We start from the raw sequence: 22280 nt of genomic DNA on the forward strand, positions 1-22280 counted from the left end.
GTGAGTGGGGTGTCAGTGTGATAGTGAGTGGGGTGTCAGTGTGACAGTGAGCGGGTTGTCAGTGTGACAGTGAGTGGGGTGTCAGTGTGGGATGTCTGTGTGACAGTGAGTGGGATGTCTGTGTGACAGTGAGTGGGGTGTCAGTGTGACAGTGAGTGGGGTGTCAGTGTGACAGTGAGTGGGGTGTCAGTGTGACAGTGACTGGGGTGTCAGTGTGATAGTGAGTGGGGTGTCAGTGTGACCGTGAGCGGGTTGTCAGTGTGACAGTGAGTGGGGTGTCAGTGTGACAGTGAGTGGGGTGTCAGTGTGACAGTGAGTGGGGTGTCAGTGTGACAGTGAGTGGGGTGTCAGTGTGACAGTGAGTGGGGTATCAGTGTGACAGTGAGTGGGGTGTCTGTATGACAGTGAGTGGGGTGTCAGTGTGGGATATCAGTGTGACAGTGAGTGGGGTGTCAGTGTGACTGTGAGTGGGGTGTCAGTGTGATAGTGAGTGGGGTGTCAGTGTGACAGTGAGCGGGTTGTCAGTGTTACAGTGAGTGTGGTGTCAGTGTGACAGTGAGTGGGGTGTCAGTGAGTGGGGTGTCAGTGTGACAGTGAGTGGGGTGTCAGTGTGACAGTGAGTGGGGTGTCAGTGTGACAGTGAGTGGGGTGTCTGTATGACAGTGAGTGGGGTGTCAGTGTGGGATGTCAGTGTGACAGTGAGTGGGGTGTCAGTGTGGGATGTCTGTGTGACAGTGAGTGGGGTGTCAGTGTGGGATATCTGTGACAGTGAGTGGGGTGTCAGTGTGGGATGTCTGTGTGACAGTGAGTGGGGTGTCAGTGTGACAGTGAGTGGGGTGTCAGTGTGGGATGTCTGTGACAGTGAGTGGGGTGTCAGTGTGGGATGTCTGTGTGACAGTGAGTGGGGTGTCAGTGTGGGATGTCTGTGTGACAGTGAATGGGGTGTCAGTGTGGGATGTCTGTGTGACAGTGAATGGGGTGTCAGTGTGGGATGTCTGTGTGACAGTGAGTGGGGTGTCAGTGTGGGATGTCTGTGTGACAGTGAATGGGGTGTCAGTGTGACAGTGAGTGGGGTGTCAGTGTGACAGTGAGTGGGGTGTCAGTGTGGGATGTCTGTGTGACAGTGAGTGGGGTGTCAGTGTGACAGTGAGTGGGGTGTCAGTGCGACAGTGAGTGGGGTGTCAGTGTGACAGCGAGTGGGGTGTCAGTGTGGGATGTCTGTGACAGTGAGTGGGGTGTCAGTGTGGGGTGTCTGTGTGACAGTGAGTGGGGTGTCAGTGTGACAGTGAGTGGGGTGTCAGTGTGACAGTGAGTGGGGTGTCAGTGTGACAGTGAGTGGGGTGTCTGTGTGACAGTGAGTGGGGTGTCTGTGTGACAGTGAGTGGGGTGTCTGTGTGACAGTGAGTGGGGTGTCTGTGTGACAGTGAGTGGGGTGTCTGTGTGACAGTGAGTGGGGTGTCTGTATGACAGTGAGTGATGTCTGTGTGACAGTGAGTGGGGTGTCAGTGTGGGATGTCTGTGTGACAGTGAATGGGGTGTCAGTGTGGGGTGTCTGTGTGACAGTGAGTGGGATGTCTGTGTGACAGTGAGTGGGGTGTCAGTGTGACTGAGTGGGGTGTCAGTGTGACAGTGAGTGGGGTGTCAGTGTGGGATGTCTGTGTGACAGTGAGTGGGTGTCAGTGTGACAGTGAGTGGGGTGTCAGTGCGACAGTGAGTGGGGTGTCAGTGCGACAGTGAGTGGGGTGTCAGTTTGACAGCGAGTGGGGTGTCAGTGTGGGATGTCTGTGTGACAGTGAGTGGGGTGTCAGTGTGGGATGTCTGTGACAGTGAGTGGGGTGTCAGTGTGGGGTGTCTGTGTGACAGTGAGTGGGGTGTCAGTGTGACAGTGAGTGGGGTGTCAGTGTGACAGTGAGTGGGGTGTCAGTGTGACAGTGAGTGGGGTGTCTGTGTGACAGTGAGTGGGGTGTCTGTGTGACAGTGAGTGGGGTGTCTGTGTGACAGTGAGTGGGGTGTCTGTGTGACAGTGAGTGGGGTGTCAGTGTGACAGCGAGTGGTACCTGATTAATAGGTGTTAGAGCTTGCCCTGGCATGAAGGGGTTACATGACATTTATTAAACTTTGTGTTCTCGTAATTTTTTATTTAATTTATTCAGGAAAATCCGATTATTTGGCATTTCATATTTAGGCAGAAAAATTATTATTTTCTAGGAGAGTAGAATGTTATTCCCCGCGCCCCCCGCACCCCCCCCCCCCCCCGCACCCCCCGCACCCCCCTTCGCCCCCCGTGCCCCCCGCGTCCCCGAGACACAGGTGAGAGTCACGTTACCGTCGTGGCCCCAGGACATGAGGACGTTCTCCAGGCCGCAGTGTGGCTCGTAAATCCCCAATTCTGTGCTGTGTAAAGAGGAAAACACCACGGAATCCATAAAGTGTCAGCGAGGGCCCCGGACTTAGCGGGACAGAGCCACACCTGCAGGTAACGCCCCACACACCTGCAGCTAACACCCCACACACCTGCAGCTAACGCCCCACACACCTGCAGCTAACGCCCCACACACCTGCAGGTAACTCCCCACACACCTGCAGGTAACCCCCCACACACCTGCAGGTAACGCCTCACACACCCGCAGGTAACGCCTCACACACCCGCAGGTAACGCCCCACACACCCGCAGGTAACGCCCCACACACCCGCAGGTAACGCCCCACACACCCGCAGCTAATGCCCCACACACCCGCAGGTAACGCCCCACACACCTGCAGGTAACGCCCCACACACCCGCAGGTAACCCCCCACACACCCGCAGCTAACGCCCCAAACACCCGCAGGTAACCCCCACACACCCGCAGGTAACCCCTACACACCTGCAGGTAACGCCCACACACCTGCAGGTAACGCCCACACACCTGCAGGTAATGCCCACACACCTGCAGGTAACGTCCCCACACACCTGCAGGTAATGCCCACACACCTGCAGGTAACGCCCCACACACCTGCAGGTAACGCCCCACACACCTGCAGGTAACGCCCCACACACCTGCAGGTAACGCCACACACCTGCAGGTAACGCCACACACCTGCAGGTAACGCCCCACACCTGCAGGTAACGCCACACACCTGCAGGTAACGCCCCACACACCTGCAGGTAACGCCCCACACACCTGCAGGTAACGCCCACACACCTGCAGGTAACGCCACACACCTGCAGGTAACGCCCCACACCTGCAGGTAACGCCCCACACACCTGCAGGTAGCGCCCCACACACCTGAAGGTAATGCCACACACCCGCAGGTAACGCCCCACACACCCGCAGGTAACGCCACACCCACCCACAGGTAACGCCGCACACACCTGAAGGTAACGCCCCCCACACCCGCAGGTAACGCCCCACACACCCGCAGGTAACACCCCACACACCTGCAGGTAACGCCCCACACCTGCAGGTAACGCCACACACCTGCAGGTAACGCCCCACACACCTGCAGGTAACGCCCCACACACCTGCAGGTAACGCCCACACACCTGCAGGTAACGCCACACACCTGCAGGTAACGCCCCACACCTGCAGGTAACGCCCCACACACCTGCAGGTAGCGCCCCACACACCTGAAGGTAATGCCACACACCCGCAGGTAACGCCCCACACACCCGCAGGTAACGCCACACCCACCCACAGGTAACGCCGCACACACCTGAAGGTAACGCCCCCCACACCCGCAGGTAACGCCCCACACACCCGCAGGTAACACCCCACACACCTGCAGGTAACGCCCCACACCTGCAGGTAACGCCCCAGACACCTGCAGGTAACGCCCCACACACCTGAAGGTAACGCCACACACCTGCAGGTAACACCCCACACACCTGCAGGTAACACCCCACACACCTGCAGGTAACACCCCACACACCTGCAGGTTACGCCCCACACACCTGCAGGTAACGCCCCACACACCTGAAGGTAAAGCCACACACACCTGAAGGTAACGCCACACACACCTGAAGGTAACGCCCCACACACCTGCAGGTAACGCCACACACCTGCAGGTAACGCCCCACACACCTGCAGGTAACGCCCCACACACCTACAGGTAATGCCCCACACACCTGTAGGTAACGCCCCACACACTGCAGGTAACGCCCCACACACCTGAAGGTAACGCCCCACACACCTGCAGGTAACGCCCCACACACCTGCAGGTAACGCCCCACACCTGCAGGTAACGCCCCAAATTTGCAAGTCTCACACTGTCCCCCCTTTACACACACACGGCCTGACACTGTCTCCCCCCCCTCCCACACACACGACCTGACACTATCCCCCCCTCCCACACACACAGGCAACCTGATACTGTCCTCCCTTTCACACACACACTGCCTGACACCGTCCCCCCCATTACACACACAGACAGATACACACTGACACACACAGACAGACACACACAGACAGACACACACAGACAGACACACACAGACAGACACACACAGACAGACACACACAGACAGACACACACAGACAGACACACACAGACAGACACACACAGACAGACACACACAGACAGACACACACAGACAGACACACACAGACAGACACACACAGACAGACACACACAGACAGACACACACAGACAGACACACACAGACAGACACACACAGACAGACACACACAGACAGACACACACAGACAGACACACACAGACAGACACACACAGACAGACACACACAGACAGACACACACAGACAGACACACACAGACAGACACACACAGACAGACAGACAGACACACAGACAGACAGACAGACAGACACACAGACAGACAGACAGACACACAGACAGACAGACACACAGACAGACAGACACACAGACAGACAGACAGACACACAGACAGACAGACAGACACACAGACACACAGACAGACAGACAGACACACAGACAGACAGACAGACACACAGACAGACAGACAGACACACAGACAGACAGACAGACACACAGACAGACAGACAGACACACAGACAGACAGACAGACACACAGACAGACAGACACACAGACAGACAGACACACAGACAGACAGACAGACAGACAGACAGACACACAGACAGACACACAGACAGACAGACACACAGACAGACAGACACACACAGACAGACACACACACACAGACACACACACACAGACACACACACACAGACAGACACACACAGACAGACACACACAGACAGACACACACAGACAGACACAGACAGACAGACACAGACAGACACACACAGACAGACAGACACAGACAGACACACACAGACAGACACACACAGACAGACACACACAGACACACACACACAGACACACACAGACAGACACACACAGACAGACACACACAGACAGACACACACAGACAGACACACACAGACAGACACACACAGACAGACACACACAGACAGACACACACAGACAGACACAGACAGACGGACACACACACAGACACACACACTGACTGACACACACACACTGACACACACTGACACACACACACTGACACACACACACTGACACACACACACACTGACACACACAGCCTGACTAGGGTTGCCAGGCGGCTTTTCCAAAAATACTGGACACAATGGTGAAAAGTGCGACGCGCTCTAGGCAAACACCACCCAGCCCTCTCTCTCCGCTCCATGCGGTTTCCTCCTCTCCTTGGCCCCACCCCTGATGAGTAATGAGCCAATCAGCAGAACCCAGAAGCAGCACGGCCCTCTCCTTGCGCCCCCCCTCCCCCCCCAAGCCGGTCAGGTAACTATGCCCAAAGAGTTAATACCGGTATACACATACACGCCCAGAGAGGTAATACCGGTATACACATACACGCCCAGAGAGGTAATACCAGTATACACATACACGCCCAGAGAGGTAATATCGGTATACACATACACTCCCAGAGAGGTAATACCGGTATACACATACACGCCCAGAGAGGTAATACCAGTATACACATACACGCCCAGAGAGGTAATACCAGTATACACATACACGCCCAGAGAGGTAATACCGGTATACACATACACGCCCAGAGAGGTAATACCGGTATACATATACACACCCAGAGAGGTAATACCGGTATACACATACACGCCCAGAGAGGTAATACCGGTATACACATACACGCCCAGAGAGGTAATACCGGTATACACATACACGCCCAGAGAGGTAATACCGGTATACACATACACGCCCAGAGAGGTAATACCGGTATACACATACACGCCCAGAGAGGTAATACCGGTATACACATACACGCCCAGAGAGGTAATACCGGTATACACATACACGCCCAGAGAGGTAATACCAGTATACACATACACGCCCAGAGAGGTAATACCGGTATACACATACACGCCCAGAGAGGTAATACCGGTATACATATACACACCCAGAGAGGTAATACCGGTATACACATACACGCCCAGAGAGGTAATACCGGTATACACATACACGCCCAGAGAGGTAATACCGGTATACACATACACGCCCAGAGAGGTAATACCGGTATACACATACACGCCCAGAGAGGTAATACCGGTATACACATACACGCCCAGAGAGGTAATACCGGTATACACATACACGCCCAGAGAGGTAATACCGGTATACACATACACGCCCAGAGAGGTAATACCGGTATACACATACACGCCCAGAGAGGTAATACCGGTATACACATACACGCCCAGAGAGGTAATACCGGTATACACATATACGCCCAGAGAGGTAATACCGGTATACACATACACGCCCAGAGAGGTAATACTGGTATACACATACACGCCCAGAGAGGTAATACCGGTATACACATACACACCCAGAGAGGTAATACCGGTATACACTTACACGCCCAGAGAGGTAATACCGGTATAAACATACACGTCCAGAGAGGTAATACCTGTATACACATACACGCCCAGAGAGGTAATACCGGTATACACATACACGTCCAGAGAGGTAATACCGGTATACACATACACGCCCAGAGAGGTAATACCGGTATACACATACACGCCCAGAGAGGTAACACCGGTATACACATACACGCCCAGAGAGGTAACACCGGTATACACATACACGCTCAGAGAGGTAATACCGATATACACATACACGCCCAGAGAGGTAATACCGGTATACACATACACACCCAGAGAGGTAATACCGGTATACACATACACGCCCAGAGAGGTAATACCGGTATGCACATACACACCCAGAGAGGTAATACCAGTATACACATACACGCCCAGAGAGGTAATACCGGTATAAACACACACGCCCAGAGAGGTAATACCGGTATAAACACACACGCCCAGAGAGGTAATACCGGTATAAACACACACGCCCAGAGAGGTAATACCGGTATACACATACACACCCAGAGAGGTAATACCGGTATACACATACATGCCCAGAGAGGTAATACCGGTATACACACACACTCCCAGAGAGGTAATACCGGTATACACATACACACCCAGAGAGGTAATACCGGTATACACATACACGCCCAGAGAGGTAATACCGGAATACACATATACGCCCAGAGAGGTAATACCGGTATACACATACACGCCCAGAGAGGTAATACCGGTATACACATACACGCCCAGAGAGGTAATACCGGTATACACATACACACCCAGAGAGGTAATACCGGTATACACTTACACGCCCAGAGAGGTAATACCGGTATACACATACAAGCCCAGAGAGGTAATACCGGTATACACATACACGTCCAGAGAGGTAATACCGGTATACACATACACGCCCAGAGAGGTAATACCGGTATACACATACACGCCCAGAGAGGTAACACCGGTATACACATACACGCCCAGAGAGGTAACACCGGTATACACATACACGCTCAGAGAGGTAATACCGATATACACATACACGCCCAGAGAGGTAATACCGGTATACACATACACACCCAGAGAGGTAATACCGGTATACACATACACGCCCAGAGAGGTAATACCGGTATGCACATACACACCCAGAGAGGTAATACCAGTATACACATACACGCCCAGAGAGGTAATACCGGTATAAACACACACGCCCAGAGAGGTAATACCGGTATAAACACACACGCCCAGAGAGGTAATACCGGTATAAACACACACGCCCAGAGAGGTAATACCGGTATACACATACACACCCAGAGAGGTAATACCGGTATACACTGTGACAGAAACCAGGGGATGGTAATAAATTCCGTATATAGGGCTCCCAGGATACTAGACAGTTTCTATCCTGTTTGGCCTGGGAGTGCAGCCTTATAATACATACACTCCATCCCACAGTTTGGCAAGCGCTGGAACTGAGGGATGAGAGATCCAGACCAGAGTTTGTCTGCTGCCTGATTTCTGTCACCTGTCATGCTAATTAGGAATCAGGTATGAAAGACTGATTTCCTGTTTGCTCTGGTCTCCCCACAAGAGCCAGGAGGCTGGAAGGCTGCTGAACTACAGAGGGGAGAAGCCTCTTCCCCAAACAGGTTCAATCTTTCTGTTCATTTGTGTAAGACTGCAAAAGTACCATGTTTTGATGTTGGAAGTGGAAAAGCCACTTCCAACCCTGAGTCAGGGATATCTAAGTTAAGTTATCGCTCAGGTGAGCAGCTTTTGTTTTGATCTGTTTTCTGTTGTATGCACTGTGGCAGTCTCAGTGCCTGGGACTGAATAAACCAGGCATAGCCTGTTTAAAGGAACAGTACGTGACGCCTCATCATTTAACCTACCCTAAAAGACCGTGTTCTAAACAGTCCCGGACAAACGACGGAGCCCTGGAGTAAGCCGTTTGTCACATATGGTGGAGAATGCGGGCAAAGCACTAGGGGGTCTGCGGGTTGAAGAACTTTGAAAAAAAAAAAAAAAGTTTTTTTCATCCTCTGCAAACAAGATGGAAGACGTGGTGGGTGCGCTGGTACGCAATGTCGCTGCCCAGAAAGACGCGAATGAAACCCAGCAACAGCTGTTAATAGCCCAGCAAGAAACTAATGCAAACCAGCAGCAGACGAATGCAGCCCATCAACAGCTGCTAATAGCCCAGCAAGAGATTAATGCCAACCAGCAACAGGCGAATGCCAACCAGCAACAGGCGAATGAAGCCCTGCAAAACGCGAATGCAAACCAGCAAGAGACAAACCGCTTGCTGAGAGAGGAGCAACAGCGGTTCGCTCAGGGCTTACAGCAGGAACTCGAGATCCTGAGGGGGACTATCAGTAACCTTCCACTGGCAGCGGCAGCCCCAGTTCCGAAAATGACCAGGGCAAGCCACTACCTTCAGAAGATGGGACCCTCGGATGATGTGGAAGCCTATCTTCTCACGTTTGAACGCACGGCACAGAGAGAGGGATGGCCAGAAGCTGAGTGGGCTGGTCTAATCGCACCCTTCCTAAGCGGCGAACCCCAGAAAGCTTACTTTGATCTAGAGCCAGCCGAAGCTAACGTCTATGCAAAATTGAAGTTCGAGATCCTCGCCCGCCTCGGCGTAACCACGGCTGTTCGCGCCCAAAGGTTTCACGCATGGTCCTTCACGATGGATAAAGCCACCCGAAGCCAGATGTATGACCTCATCCACCTCGCCCGGAAGTGGCTACAACCCGAGATCAACTCAGCCAGCCACATCGTGGAACGGTTGGTCATGGACCAGTTCTTGAGGAAACTTCCCTCTGCCTTACGCCGTTGGGTCAGTCGGAGTGACCCCCACAATGCGGATGAGCTTGTGGCCCTCGTAGAAAGGTACAATGCAGCAGAAGAGCACCCGCAACCCACAGTCGTGGAGCAACCCCACTACCCGAGGTTCCAGGACTCTTCCAGAGATGGTAAAAGGGTACCGGGGTTAAGGGGCGCTGAAGAGCGGCGACCACCTTCACGCAGCACCAGCAACAGTGGTTCGCACACTAAGGGCAATAGCCAACATGGGGAGCCGGGAAAAGGCTCTAAGTGGGACACAGACTATGTACCTAAATGTGTAAATTGTCATGAGAGGGGCCACACAGCAAAAATCTGCCCACTAAATTATGAGCCCATGCAATGCAACAGCGTGGAACCTTATTCGCTGTTGTCCCAATGTATGGGCCCTAGCCCAGAGGACCCCTTGAATAACCATCTGTGGGCATTTGTAAAGGTTAATGGTAAGAGGGTTCGGGCACTTCTTGACTCTGGGAGCATGGTCACACTAGTGTCCGAATACCTCTTGCCCATTAAGAAGAAACAGGGAAACAGTTCACAAAGAGTGGCAATTTGTTGTATACATGGGGATAATCATGAATATTCCACTGTTGATGTTTTTTTTGAAACAGAGTTTGGTTCTTTAGATTTCAAGGTGGGTATTGTACCCAAACTGGCACATGATGTGTTAATAGGGACCGACTTTCCCCATTTTCTAAAAATGTGGTCCCCCGCTCAGAATAGCGCCCAGAGTTCAATAGCGGACCATAACGAAGTATTAGAAGAAACAAATCCTTTCCCTTTTTCAGAAATGGAGGTTGACGAGGGCCCAAATAAGAAGGGGGAAAAGGAGGAGTGCTGTAAAATTCCCTTCCCCATCACTACTTTGGTAGGGAATACCCCAAATCAAGATGTTGAGCAGACACTTACCACCCCAGAACCGGATAAGACCCTCGCTGACCTAGAGGTCAGTCCTGGGAGTTTTAAGAAGGCCCAGTGGGAGGACCCCACATTAGCGGTAGCAAGGGGAAATATACGGGACCAGAATAGTACTCCTGGCCAACCAGATAGGTCACTTGCTTACCCCTACTTCGAGGTAGAGAACGACCTAGTATATCGGGTTGATAAAAGGAAATCAGTTACAACTAAACAATTGTTGGTACCACGGACATTCCGTAACGTAGTATTACACCTCGCACATAGTCATCCATTGGGGAGACACCTAGGGGTGGAAAAGACAAAAGAAAAGGTTCTCCGAAGCTTCTATTGGCCTGGGGTTCTGGCAGAAATTACGAATTATTGTTCCTCATGCCCAGAATGTCAGATCACCGCCCCGTTCAAGGCGTACCGCAGCCCATTGGTACCCCTTCCCATAATAGAGGTACCATTTGACCGGATTGCTATGGATCTAGTAGGACCCCTAATAAAGTCTGCTAGGGGACATCAGCATATATTGGTAATATTAGATTATGCCACCCGATATCCGGAGGCAGTTCCCCTACGTAGCACCTCAGCTAAAAACATAGCAAAAGAGTTAGTAGTTCTGTTTTCCCGGGTCGGGATTCCTAAAGAGATTCTATCTGACCAGGGAACACCATTTATGTCCCAAGTAACGAAAGAGCTATGTAAACTCCTAAAAATCAAGCATCTCAGAACCTCAGTCTATCATCCACAAACAGATGGTTTAGTGGAAAGGTTCAATAAAACCTTAAAGAGTATGTTACGGCGGGCGGTTGATAAAGATGGGAAAAACTGGGATTGTTTGTTACCGTACCTGTTATTTGCCATTAGGGAAGTTCCCCAATCATCCACAGGCTTCTCCCCGTTTGAACTATTGTATGGCCGACACCCAAGGGGCTTACTGGATATAGCCAAAGAGACTTGGGAACACGAGGTTACCCCTTACAGAAGTGTAATAGAGCATGTTGCCCAGATGCAGGACCGCATTGCTGCAGTCCTACCCATAGTGAGGGAACACATGGAGAAAGCTCAAGAAGCACAGAGGAATACATATAATAAGGGTGCTAGGGTCAGAATTTTTTCTCCAGGTGATAGGGTACTAGTTCTGGTTCCCACCGTGGAGAGTAAATTCCTTGCTAAATGGCATGGGCCATATGAGGTCTTGGAAAGAGTGGGAGAAGTAAATTATAAGGTAAGACAGCCAGGTAGGAGGAAACCTGAGCAAATTTACCATATAAACCTACTCAAGCCCTGGAAAGATAGAGAAGTCTTGTTAACCCTAGTACCCCCAGGTCCGTCAGAGAATCAAGAAACTGACCCAGAGGTTAGCATAGCTGAAACACTGTCTGTTCATCAGAAACGAGAGGTTCAGAATTTAGTGAAAAGAAACAAAGAAATCTTCTCTATACGGCCAGGTAGAACTAGCGTAATTGAACATGACTTAGTCTCTGAACCGGGGGTCCGAGTTAACCTTAAACCGTACCGAATCCCAGAGGCCAAAAGAAAGGCTATAAGTTTAGAGGTTAAAAAAATGCTAAAACTAGGTGTAATTGAGGAATCCCAAAGTGGGTGGAACAGCCCTATAGTCTTAGTCCCAAAGCCAGATGGTACAACAAGGTTTTGTAATGACTACCGGAAACTAAACGCGGTGTCAAAATTTGATACTTATCCTATGCCCAGGGTAGATGAACTTGTAGAGAGACTGGGCAAAGCCCGATATCTCACAACCCTAGACCTAACAAAAGGGTACTGGCAGGTTCCCCTCACAGAAAGGGCAAAAGAAAAAACAGCCTTCTCAACCCCAGACGGCCTCTTTCAATATAAGGTGCTGCCTTTTGGCTTACATGGAGCTCCCGCCACATTCCAAAGAATGATGGATAAAATTTTAAAACCACATGCTCGGTATGCTGCCGCCTACCTGGATGATGTGGTAATCCATAGTGAAGATTGGCAATCCCACCTTCCAAAGGTCCAAGCTGTGCTTGACGCAGTCCGGTCTGCTGGACTAACTGCTAACCCCGCTAAATGCACTATTGGTCTGGAGGAGGCCAAGTATCTGGGATATTCTATTGGCAGAGGTTTACTCAAACCCCAAACACTCAAAGTGGAGGCGATACAAAATTGGCCAAGGCCAGTTACAAAAAAACAAGTAAGGACCTTTTTGGGCTTAATTGGGTACTATAGAAGGTTTATTCCCAATTTTGCAACTAAGGCAACCCCACTAACTGACCTCACAAAAGCAAGAGGACCGCTAATGGTAAAGTGGTCCCCCGAAACCGAACAGGCCTTTAGAAGCCTGAAAGAAGCTCTCTGTGCCCAACCAGTGTTGGTCACACCTGACTTCTCCAAAGAGTTCGTAGTCCAAACCGACGCATCTGAGGTAGGGCTGGGGGCGGTACTCTCCCAGGAGTCTCAAGGTGAGGAGCACCCCATCCTTTATTTAAGTAGGAAACTAAATCCCCAGGAGAAAAATTACTCCATAGTAGAGAAAGAGTGTCTCGCAATAAAGTGGGCTGTAGAGACGCTCAAATACTACCTGTTGGGGAGAAAATTCCGGTTGGTCACAGATCATGCACCCCTTACCTGGATGTGTCAAAACAGGGAAAAGAATGCTAGAGTGACCAGGTGGTTCCTAAGCCTACAACCCTTTAAATTTTCTGTGGAACACAGGTCAGGGCACAAACATGGCAATGCTGACGGGTTGTCAAGGATGCACTCCCTAATATCCATGGTCGCTCATCCCTCGAGGTCTGAGCTGGGGGGGAGGATATGTGACAGAAACCAGGGGATGGTAATAAATTCCGTATATAGGGCTCCCAGGATACTAGACAGTTTCTATCCTGTTTGGCCTGGGAGTGCAGCCTTATAATACATACACTCCATCCCACAGTTTGGCAAGCGCTGGAACTGAGGGATGAGAGATCCAGACCAGAGTTTGTCTGCTGCCTGATTTCTGTCACCTGTCATGCTAATTAGGAATCAGGTATGAAAGACTGATTTCCTGTTTGCTCTGGTCTCCCCACAAGAGCCAGGAGGCTGGAAGGCTGCTGAACTACAGAGGGGAGAAGCCTCTTCCCCAAACAGGTTCAATCTTTCTGTTCATTTGTGTAAGACTGCAAAAGTACCATGTTTTGATGTTGGAAGTGGAAAAGCCACTTCCAACCCTGAGTCAGGGATATCTAAGTTAAGTTATCGCTCAGGTGAGCAGCTTTTGTTTTGATCTGTTTTCTGTTGTATGCACTGTGGCAGTCTCAGTGCCTGGGACTGAATAAACCAGGCATAGCCTGTTTAAAGGAACAGTACGTGACGCCTCATCATTTAACCTACCCTAAAAGACCGTGTTCTAAACAGTCCCGGACAAACGACGGAGCCCTGGAGTAAGCCGTTTGTCACAACACATACATGCCCAGAGAGGTAATACCGGTATACACACACACTCCCAGAGAGGTAATACCGGTATACACATACACACCCAGAGAGGTAATACCGGAATACACATACACACCCAGAGAGGTAATACCGGTATACACATACACACCCAGAGAGGTAATACCGGTATACACATACACGCCAAGAGAGGTAATACCGGTATACACATATACACCCAGAGAGGTAATATCAGTATACACATATACACCCAGAGAGGTAATATCAGTATACACATATACACCCAGAGAGGTAATATCAGTATACACATATACACCCAGAGAGGTAATATCAGTATACACATATACACCCAGAGAGGTGATACCGGTTTACACATACACGCCCAGAGAGGTAATACCGGTATACACATACACGCCCAGAGAGGTAATACCGCTATACACACGCACACCCAGAGAGGTAATACCGGTATACACATACACGCCCAGAGAGGTAATACCGGTATACACATGCACGACCAGAGAGGTAATATCAGTATACACATATACACCCAGAGAGGTAATATCAGTATACACATATACACCCAGAGAGGTAATATCAGTATACACATATACACCCAGAGAGGTGATACCGATTTACACACGCACGCCCAGAGAGGTAATACCGGTATACACATACACGCCCAGAGAGGTAATACCGGTATACACATGCACGACCAGAGAGGTAATACCGGTATACACATACACGACCAGAGAGGTAATACTGGTATACACATACAGGCCCAGAGAGGTAATACCGGTATACACATACACGCCCAGAGAGGTAATACCGGTATACACATACACGCCCAGAGAGGTAATACCGGTATACACATACACGCCCAGAGAGGTAATACCGGTATACACATACACGCCCAGAGAGGTAATACCGGTATACACGTACACGCCCAGAGAGGTAATACCGGTATACACACACACTCCCAGAGAGGTAATACCGGTATACACATACACACCCAGAGAGGTAATACCGGTATACACATACACGCCCAGAGAGGTAATACCGGTATACACATACACGCCCAGAGAGGTAATACCGGTATACACATACACGCCCAGAGAGGTAATACCGGTATACACATACACGCCCAGAGAGGTAATACCGGTATACACATACACGCCCAGAGAGGTAATACCGGTATACACATACACGCCCAGAGAGGTAATACCGGTATACACATACACGCCCAGAGAGGTAATACCGGTATACACATACACGCCCCAGAGAGGTAATACCGGTATACACATGCACTCCCAGAGAGGTAATACCGGTATACACACACACACACACACACACACACAGAGAGGTAATACCGGTATACACATACACGTCCAGAGAGGTAATACCGGTATACACATACACGCCCAGAGAGGTAATACCGGTATACACACACCCCCAGAGAGGTAATACCGGTATACACATACACGCCCAGAGAGGTAATACCATTATACACATACACGCCCAGAGAGCTAATACCGGTATACACATACATGCCCAGAGAGGTAATACCAGTATACACATACAAACCCAGAGAGGTAATACCGGTATACACATACACGCCCAGTGAGGTAATACCTGTATACACATACACACCCAGAGAGGTAATACCGGTATACACATACACGCCCAGAGAGGTAATACCGGTATACACATACACGTCCAGAGAGGTAATACCAGTATACACATACACGCCCAGAGAGGTAATACTGGTATACACATACACGCCCAGAGAGGTAATACCGGTATACACATACACGCCCAGAGAGGTAATACAGGTATACACATACACGTCCAGAGAGGTAATACCAGTATACACATACACGCCCAGAGAGGTAATACCTGTATACACATACACACCCAGAGAGGTAATACCGGTATACACATACACGCCCAGAGAGGTAATACCAGTATACACATACACGCCCAGAGAGGTAATACCGGTATACACATACACGCCCAGAGAGGTAATACCGGTATACACATACACGCCCAGAGAGGTAATACAGGTATACACATACATGCCCAGAGAGGTAATACAGGTATACACATACATGCCCAGAGAGGTAATACAGGTATACACATACATGCCCAGAGAGGTAATACAGGTATACACATACATGCCCAGAGAGGTAATACCGGTATACACATACACGCCCAGAGAGGTAATACCGGTATACACATACACGCCCAGAGAGGTAATACCGGTATACACATACACGCCCAGAGAGGTAATACCGGTATACACATACACGCCCAGAGAGGTAATACCGGTATACACATACACGCCCCAGAGAGGTAATACCGGTATACACATGCACTCCCAGAGAGGTAATACCGGTATACACATACACGCCCAGAGAGGTAATACCGGTATACACACCCCCCCAGAGAGGTAATACCGGTATACACATACACGCCCAGAGAGGTAATACCGGTATACACATACACACCCAGAGAGGTAATACCGGTATACACATACACGCCCAGAGAGGTAATACCGGTATACACACCCCCCCAGAGAGGTAATACCGGTATACACATACACGCCCAGAGAGGTAATACCGGTATACACATACACACCCAGAGAGGTAATACCGGTATACACATACACACCCAGAGAGGTAATACCGGTATACACACCCCCCCAGAGAGGTAATACCGGTATACACATACACGCCCAGAGAGGTAATACCGGTATACACATACACACCCAGAGAGGTAATACCGGTATACACATACACACCCAGAGAGGTAATACCGGTATACACATACACGCCCAGAGAGGTAATACCGGTATACACACACACTCCCAGAGAGGTAATACCGGTATACACATACACACCCAGAGAGGTAATACCGGTATACACATACACACCCAGAGAGGTAATACCGGTATACACATACACACCCAGAGAGGTAATACCGGTATACACATACACACCCAGAGAGGTAATACCGGTATACACATACACGCCAAGAGAGGTAATACCGGTATACACATATACACCCAGAGAGGTAATATCAGTATACACATATACACCCAGAGAGGTAATATCAGTATACACATATACACCCAGAGAGGTAATATCAGTATACACAAATACACCCAGAGAGGTGATACCGATTTACACATACACGCCCAGAGAGGTAATACCGGTATACACATACACGCTCAGAAAGGTAATACCGGTATACACACACACACCCAGATAGGTAATACCGGTATACACACACACGCCCAGAGAGGTAATACCGGTATACACACACACGCCCAGAGAGGTAATACCGGTATACACACACACGCCCAGAGAGGTAATACCGGTATACACATACACCCCAGAGAGGTAATACCGGTATACATATACACTCCCAGAGAGGTAATACCGGTATACACATACACACCCAGAGAGGTAATGCCGATATACACATACACGTCCAGAGAGGTAATACCGGTATACACATACACGCCCAGAGAGGTAATACCGGTATACACATACACGCCCAGAGCGGTAATACCGGTATACACATACACGCCCAGAGAGGTAATACCGGTATACACATACACGCCCAGAGAGGTAACACCGGTATACACATACACACACAGAGAGGTAATACCGGTATACACTGTGACAAACGCCCCTCTTTTGTAGTGCTGACGTCTGTCTGGGTTCTTCCCGACACAGTCTTCTAGGGTTAATTATACAACAAACAGGATCATGCAAAGTATTATGCTGCTTAACTCAGGCTTCTGCCTGCTTTATTTTCATCCAAGTAAGGTACTGCAGCTTTAACATGTGTAGGTTAGAGGTACTCAGATACTTTCATTCAGCAGTTCACACATTTCAGTGTTACAATATTTCCCACACTGTTATTTCAAGAAATAAAACCAAAATCATATAAGCAAATCCTATCCCTTTCAGGGATCTAACTACACATCAGAATCAGTCTCTCTAACAGCTGCTGGCCAACTAAACTGGTTCCCCAGCTTAAAACAATGCTCTCTCATTTAGGGACACAAGATACAGCACAGTCTTTTAGCAACAGCAGTACTCATTTGTCTCATCTGTTCGTGGTGTCCAGGCAAATCCTCTGGTACTGTCATACGTGGAGAGGCCGTCAACCTCGATACTGGATGCAGGAGAGTAGCGACACCCCCAGCCCCCAGGCTCCAAGGAGAGAGAGTGAAATGCAAAACCTCTCTGCTCTAAATACCTGTGCATGTGATTAGAAGAGCAGGTGAGGGAGAACTAGAGCCATTGTAATCTGTGGTCTGGATTTTCCATCCAGCTGCCTGAGGTAATGGGAAGCTGTGGAACGGATCATTTGTAACTATTCCTGCACTTTCTGCTCTAAAATGGGGCAGAAAGCTGCCTAACATCTTTGGACTATGTCACATATCCCCCTCCCCAGCTCACACCTACTGGGGTGAGCGGCCATGGACCTCACTGGGGTGAGCGTCCTACCTGAAATACTTGAGCTAACTCCTCAGTACAACATTAAGTATTCACATGACACGAATATGAACTTCATTATATAATTTACCAACTGAAAGGTCCATCAACCCTGTATATTAATTTGTAGTTTAGCTACATTTTCAACACAGAGAACCAATATAACACTGTACCCTTGACAAAATGCTTATTCTAGAGGCCTAATATACCTTAACTACAATAGCTTATTTGCATAGTTAAGTGTCCGTGACATAGTCCACACGTGTAATAACAAAAAAAATATCGGTCAATTCCCCAAACACATTTTTTTTTTTTTCTTTGACTTCCAGTCCATTACATTTCCTGACTTTATTTCATAGGCCGCTGCAAACTGCAAATGACTGGACTGTTTCTTTAGCTTCTGACGGAACTCTGGGCCCGGATAGTCTTTGTCTTTATATTGTGGCCCAGAGTGGCGAGATCCGGAAAAATTCAAGGCCAGCGTTGACCTTCGTCGCTTTTGATTTGCGACCTTTGAACCTTTATGGTACTTCTTACTGCCATGTATTTTCTCATGACCATCACTCACAGAGATTTGGGATTTTTCCTTTGGGGCAATTATATGGTATTTAGAAGATGAAGCACTGATTACCTGGAGCACCTTCACCTTGATGGGGCTCTCACTAACTCTGGCTGTACCCTGTGGCATTTTACCTTTGCAGCCGGCAGGCATGTAGTCTTGGACCTCTCTTTCCTGAGGTCTACATTTATTCAGGCGGAAGTACCGCTGGATAACCAGTGACGCATTTCTCAGGGTTTGATAGCGAATCCTGTTCTGTGTCATCCTAGTCAGAGACTGGATTTTTATAGTTGCTCCTTTCATAATGAGGAACCTGTTTCGTACCATGCGGGCACGGTAGAATGATTGAAGAACACAGGCTGCTTTATTCCGGTGATTGAACACACGAATTTTCATCCCTCTGTAGGCAGCCTGTAGGATGATAGTTGCGGCGCGTTTACGCTGATAATTTTCTCTTTCCCTTCTTCCTTGGATAAGAGCTTTGCAGTGCTTCTGAATTATTCTAATGCTTTTCTCCTTTTTCAAAATGTTAAGTTCCTCCACGAGAGAATTCTGTTTTGTGCATACATCTCGCAATTCTGTTCTCAGAGTGTCCATTTCTTCCTGGTGCTGGCTCTGAGTGTGCATCAGTGCTTCCTGCACTTCTAATTTTTCCTGAGTCAACTGTTTCTTTATTTTTTCTGCTTGGTCAGTCAAATCTGAATTTTCCAATTTCAGAGTCTCATTTTCTTGCTTTACAGTCTCTAACTCACTTAGGGCAATCTCATGGGTTTGCTTCAACATTCCCAGCTCTGTGTTCAGACCGTGGCCCTCCAGGCGCAAGTGTTGCACCTCTGTGCTGAGCGCATGAACCTCTTGTAGAGCCTTCCCGTATTTCTGTTTTAGGATAGCAATCAATTTGTCAGACTTAATCTGTTTTTCATCCATGGTGACAATTACGGTGTTGGCCTTTTCCAGACTAGTCGTCACCTCTTCCAGCTCACTCCGTAAGAGAGACTCTGTTTTCTTCAAAGCGTTGTGCTCTTGTAAAGCTGGAAGTATACACCTCTGTAACTCGGCGTTCGCTTCTCGCACCTTATTGTTAGATTCTTGCTCCTTCTTCCAACATTCTCGCTCCTTCACCAAATCCTGCCACAGGACTTCATAATTATGGCGGGCAGCTTGGAGTGCAGAAACCAAAGCCTCTTTATCCTGGTTCAAGGATTCAGCTTCCCTCTGCTCCTCCTTTTCCTTTGCCACTGTTCCCGTGACAATTCTGCCGATCACTCCGGTCTGCAGCACATCTCGGCGCCTTTCTGACGCATGTCCTGACAGCGCAGGTTCAAGTGGCTCGGTCACTTCCCCTGTGACTTGAGGGACAGTTTTCTTTTTCTTCTTCTTTCTTTTTGCTTTATTAGCTCCAGAGATATCAGTGGTACTGGGCACACACTCACTGGTATCAGCTTCCACATCTTGCTTGCACTCATAGGGCATTGCTTGCTTTTGCAGCTGTTTGTCTTTGAAAATTTTGGGGCACACATCTTCCATGTGACCTACTTTATGACAGGCCCAGCATACTAAATTCATCTGTGGGTACGGCTCTCCTCCAGGGGCCACATACGAGTCGTCATCATCATCATCATCATCATCATCGTATGGCCTGAAGGGACACTGTTTTTCATGATTATGTACATTACAAAATAAACATTTCACGTCGGCCATTTTAGAAACCTGGCAGGAACAATTTGCTAGCTGCAATTTCACTCCCTTCAGCAACTTACATACAGCACTTGCTAGCTGCAAATTCACTCACTTCAGCAAAATGCATTAGCTTTACAAACAGCACTTGCTAGATGCAATTTTTTTTTTTTTTCTTCTTCAGCAAAACATTTTGTTTTTTTGTTTGGGTTCAGGGTGCTATTGCATCCACACTTCGCACATTCTCTGTGTATGCTAGAAGCACAACTGATATACACATTGGGACAGACTTCACTCATAGCATCTGTACTTTAGTTCAGCTCGGCGGCCATTTTAAACCCCCGCATTTATTTGCAAACCCACAGACTTTTTAGTGTCGACCCGCATTCTCCACCATATGTGACAAACGCCCCTCTTTTGTAGTGCTGACGTCTGTCTGGGTTCTTCCCGACACAGTCTTCTAGGGTTAATTATACAACAAACAGGATCATGCAAAGTATTATGCTGCTTAACTCAGGCTTCTGCCTGCTTTATTTTCATCCAAGTAAGGTACTGCAGCTTTAACATGTGTAGGTTAGAGGTACTCAGATACTTTCATTCAGCAGTTCACACATTTCAGTGTTACAATATTTCCCACACTGTTATTTCAAGAAATAAAACCAAAATCATATAAGCAAAATCCTATCCCTTTCAGGGATCTAACTACACATCAGAATCAGTCTCTCTAACAGCTGCTGGCCAACTAAACTGGTTCCCCAGCTTAAAACAATGCTCTCTCATTTAGGGACACAAGATACAGCACAGTCTTTTAGCAACAGCAGTACTCATTTGTCTTATCTGTTCGTGGTGTCCAGGCAAATCCTCTGGTACTGTCATACGTGGAGAGGCCGTCAACCTCGATACTGGATGCAGGAGAGTAGCGACACCCCCAGCCCCCAGGCTCCAAGGAGAGAGAGTGAAATGCAAAACCTCTCTGCTCTAAATACCTGTGCATGTGATTAGAAGAGCAGGTGAGGGAGAACTAGAGCCATTGTAATCTGTGGTCTGGATTTTCCATCCAGCTGCCTGAGGTAATGGGAAGCTGTGGAACGGATCATTTGTAACTATTCCTGCACTTTCTGCTCTAAAATGGGGCAGAAAGCTGCCTAACATCTTTGGACTATTTCACAACACATACACACACAGAGAGGTAATACCGGTATACACATACACGCCCAGAGAGGCAATACCGGTATACACATACACGCCCAGAGAGGTAATACCGGTATACACATACACGCCCAGAGAGGTAATACCGGTATACACATACACGCCCAGAGAGGTAATACCGGTATACACATACACGCCCAGAGAGGTAATACCGGTATACACATACACGCCCAGAGAGGTAATACCGGTATACACATACACGCCCAGAGAGGTAATACCGGTATACACATACACGCCCAGAGAGGTAATACCGGTATACACA

General features: G+C 49.0%; 1 protein-coding gene across 1 annotated transcript in view; it reads right to left on the bottom strand.

The window, feature by feature from the left end:
- Nucleotides 1-22280, bottom strand: part of MIOX (myo-inositol oxygenase) — a 97725-nt gene that overhangs the window by 12159 nt on the left and 63286 nt on the right. The window contains exon 8 of the mRNA XM_075599250.1: nt 2327-2394. Coding sequence (XP_075455365.1) covers nt 2327-2394 — 68 coding nt within the window. The remainder of the gene's footprint in view (nt 1-2326; nt 2395-22280) is intronic.

Source organism: Ascaphus truei, chromosome 5 (genome assembly GCF_040206685.1).
Source record: "Ascaphus truei isolate aAscTru1 chromosome 5, aAscTru1.hap1, whole genome shotgun sequence".
Classification (NCBI taxonomy): domain Eukaryota; kingdom Metazoa; phylum Chordata; class Amphibia; order Anura; family Ascaphidae; genus Ascaphus; species Ascaphus truei.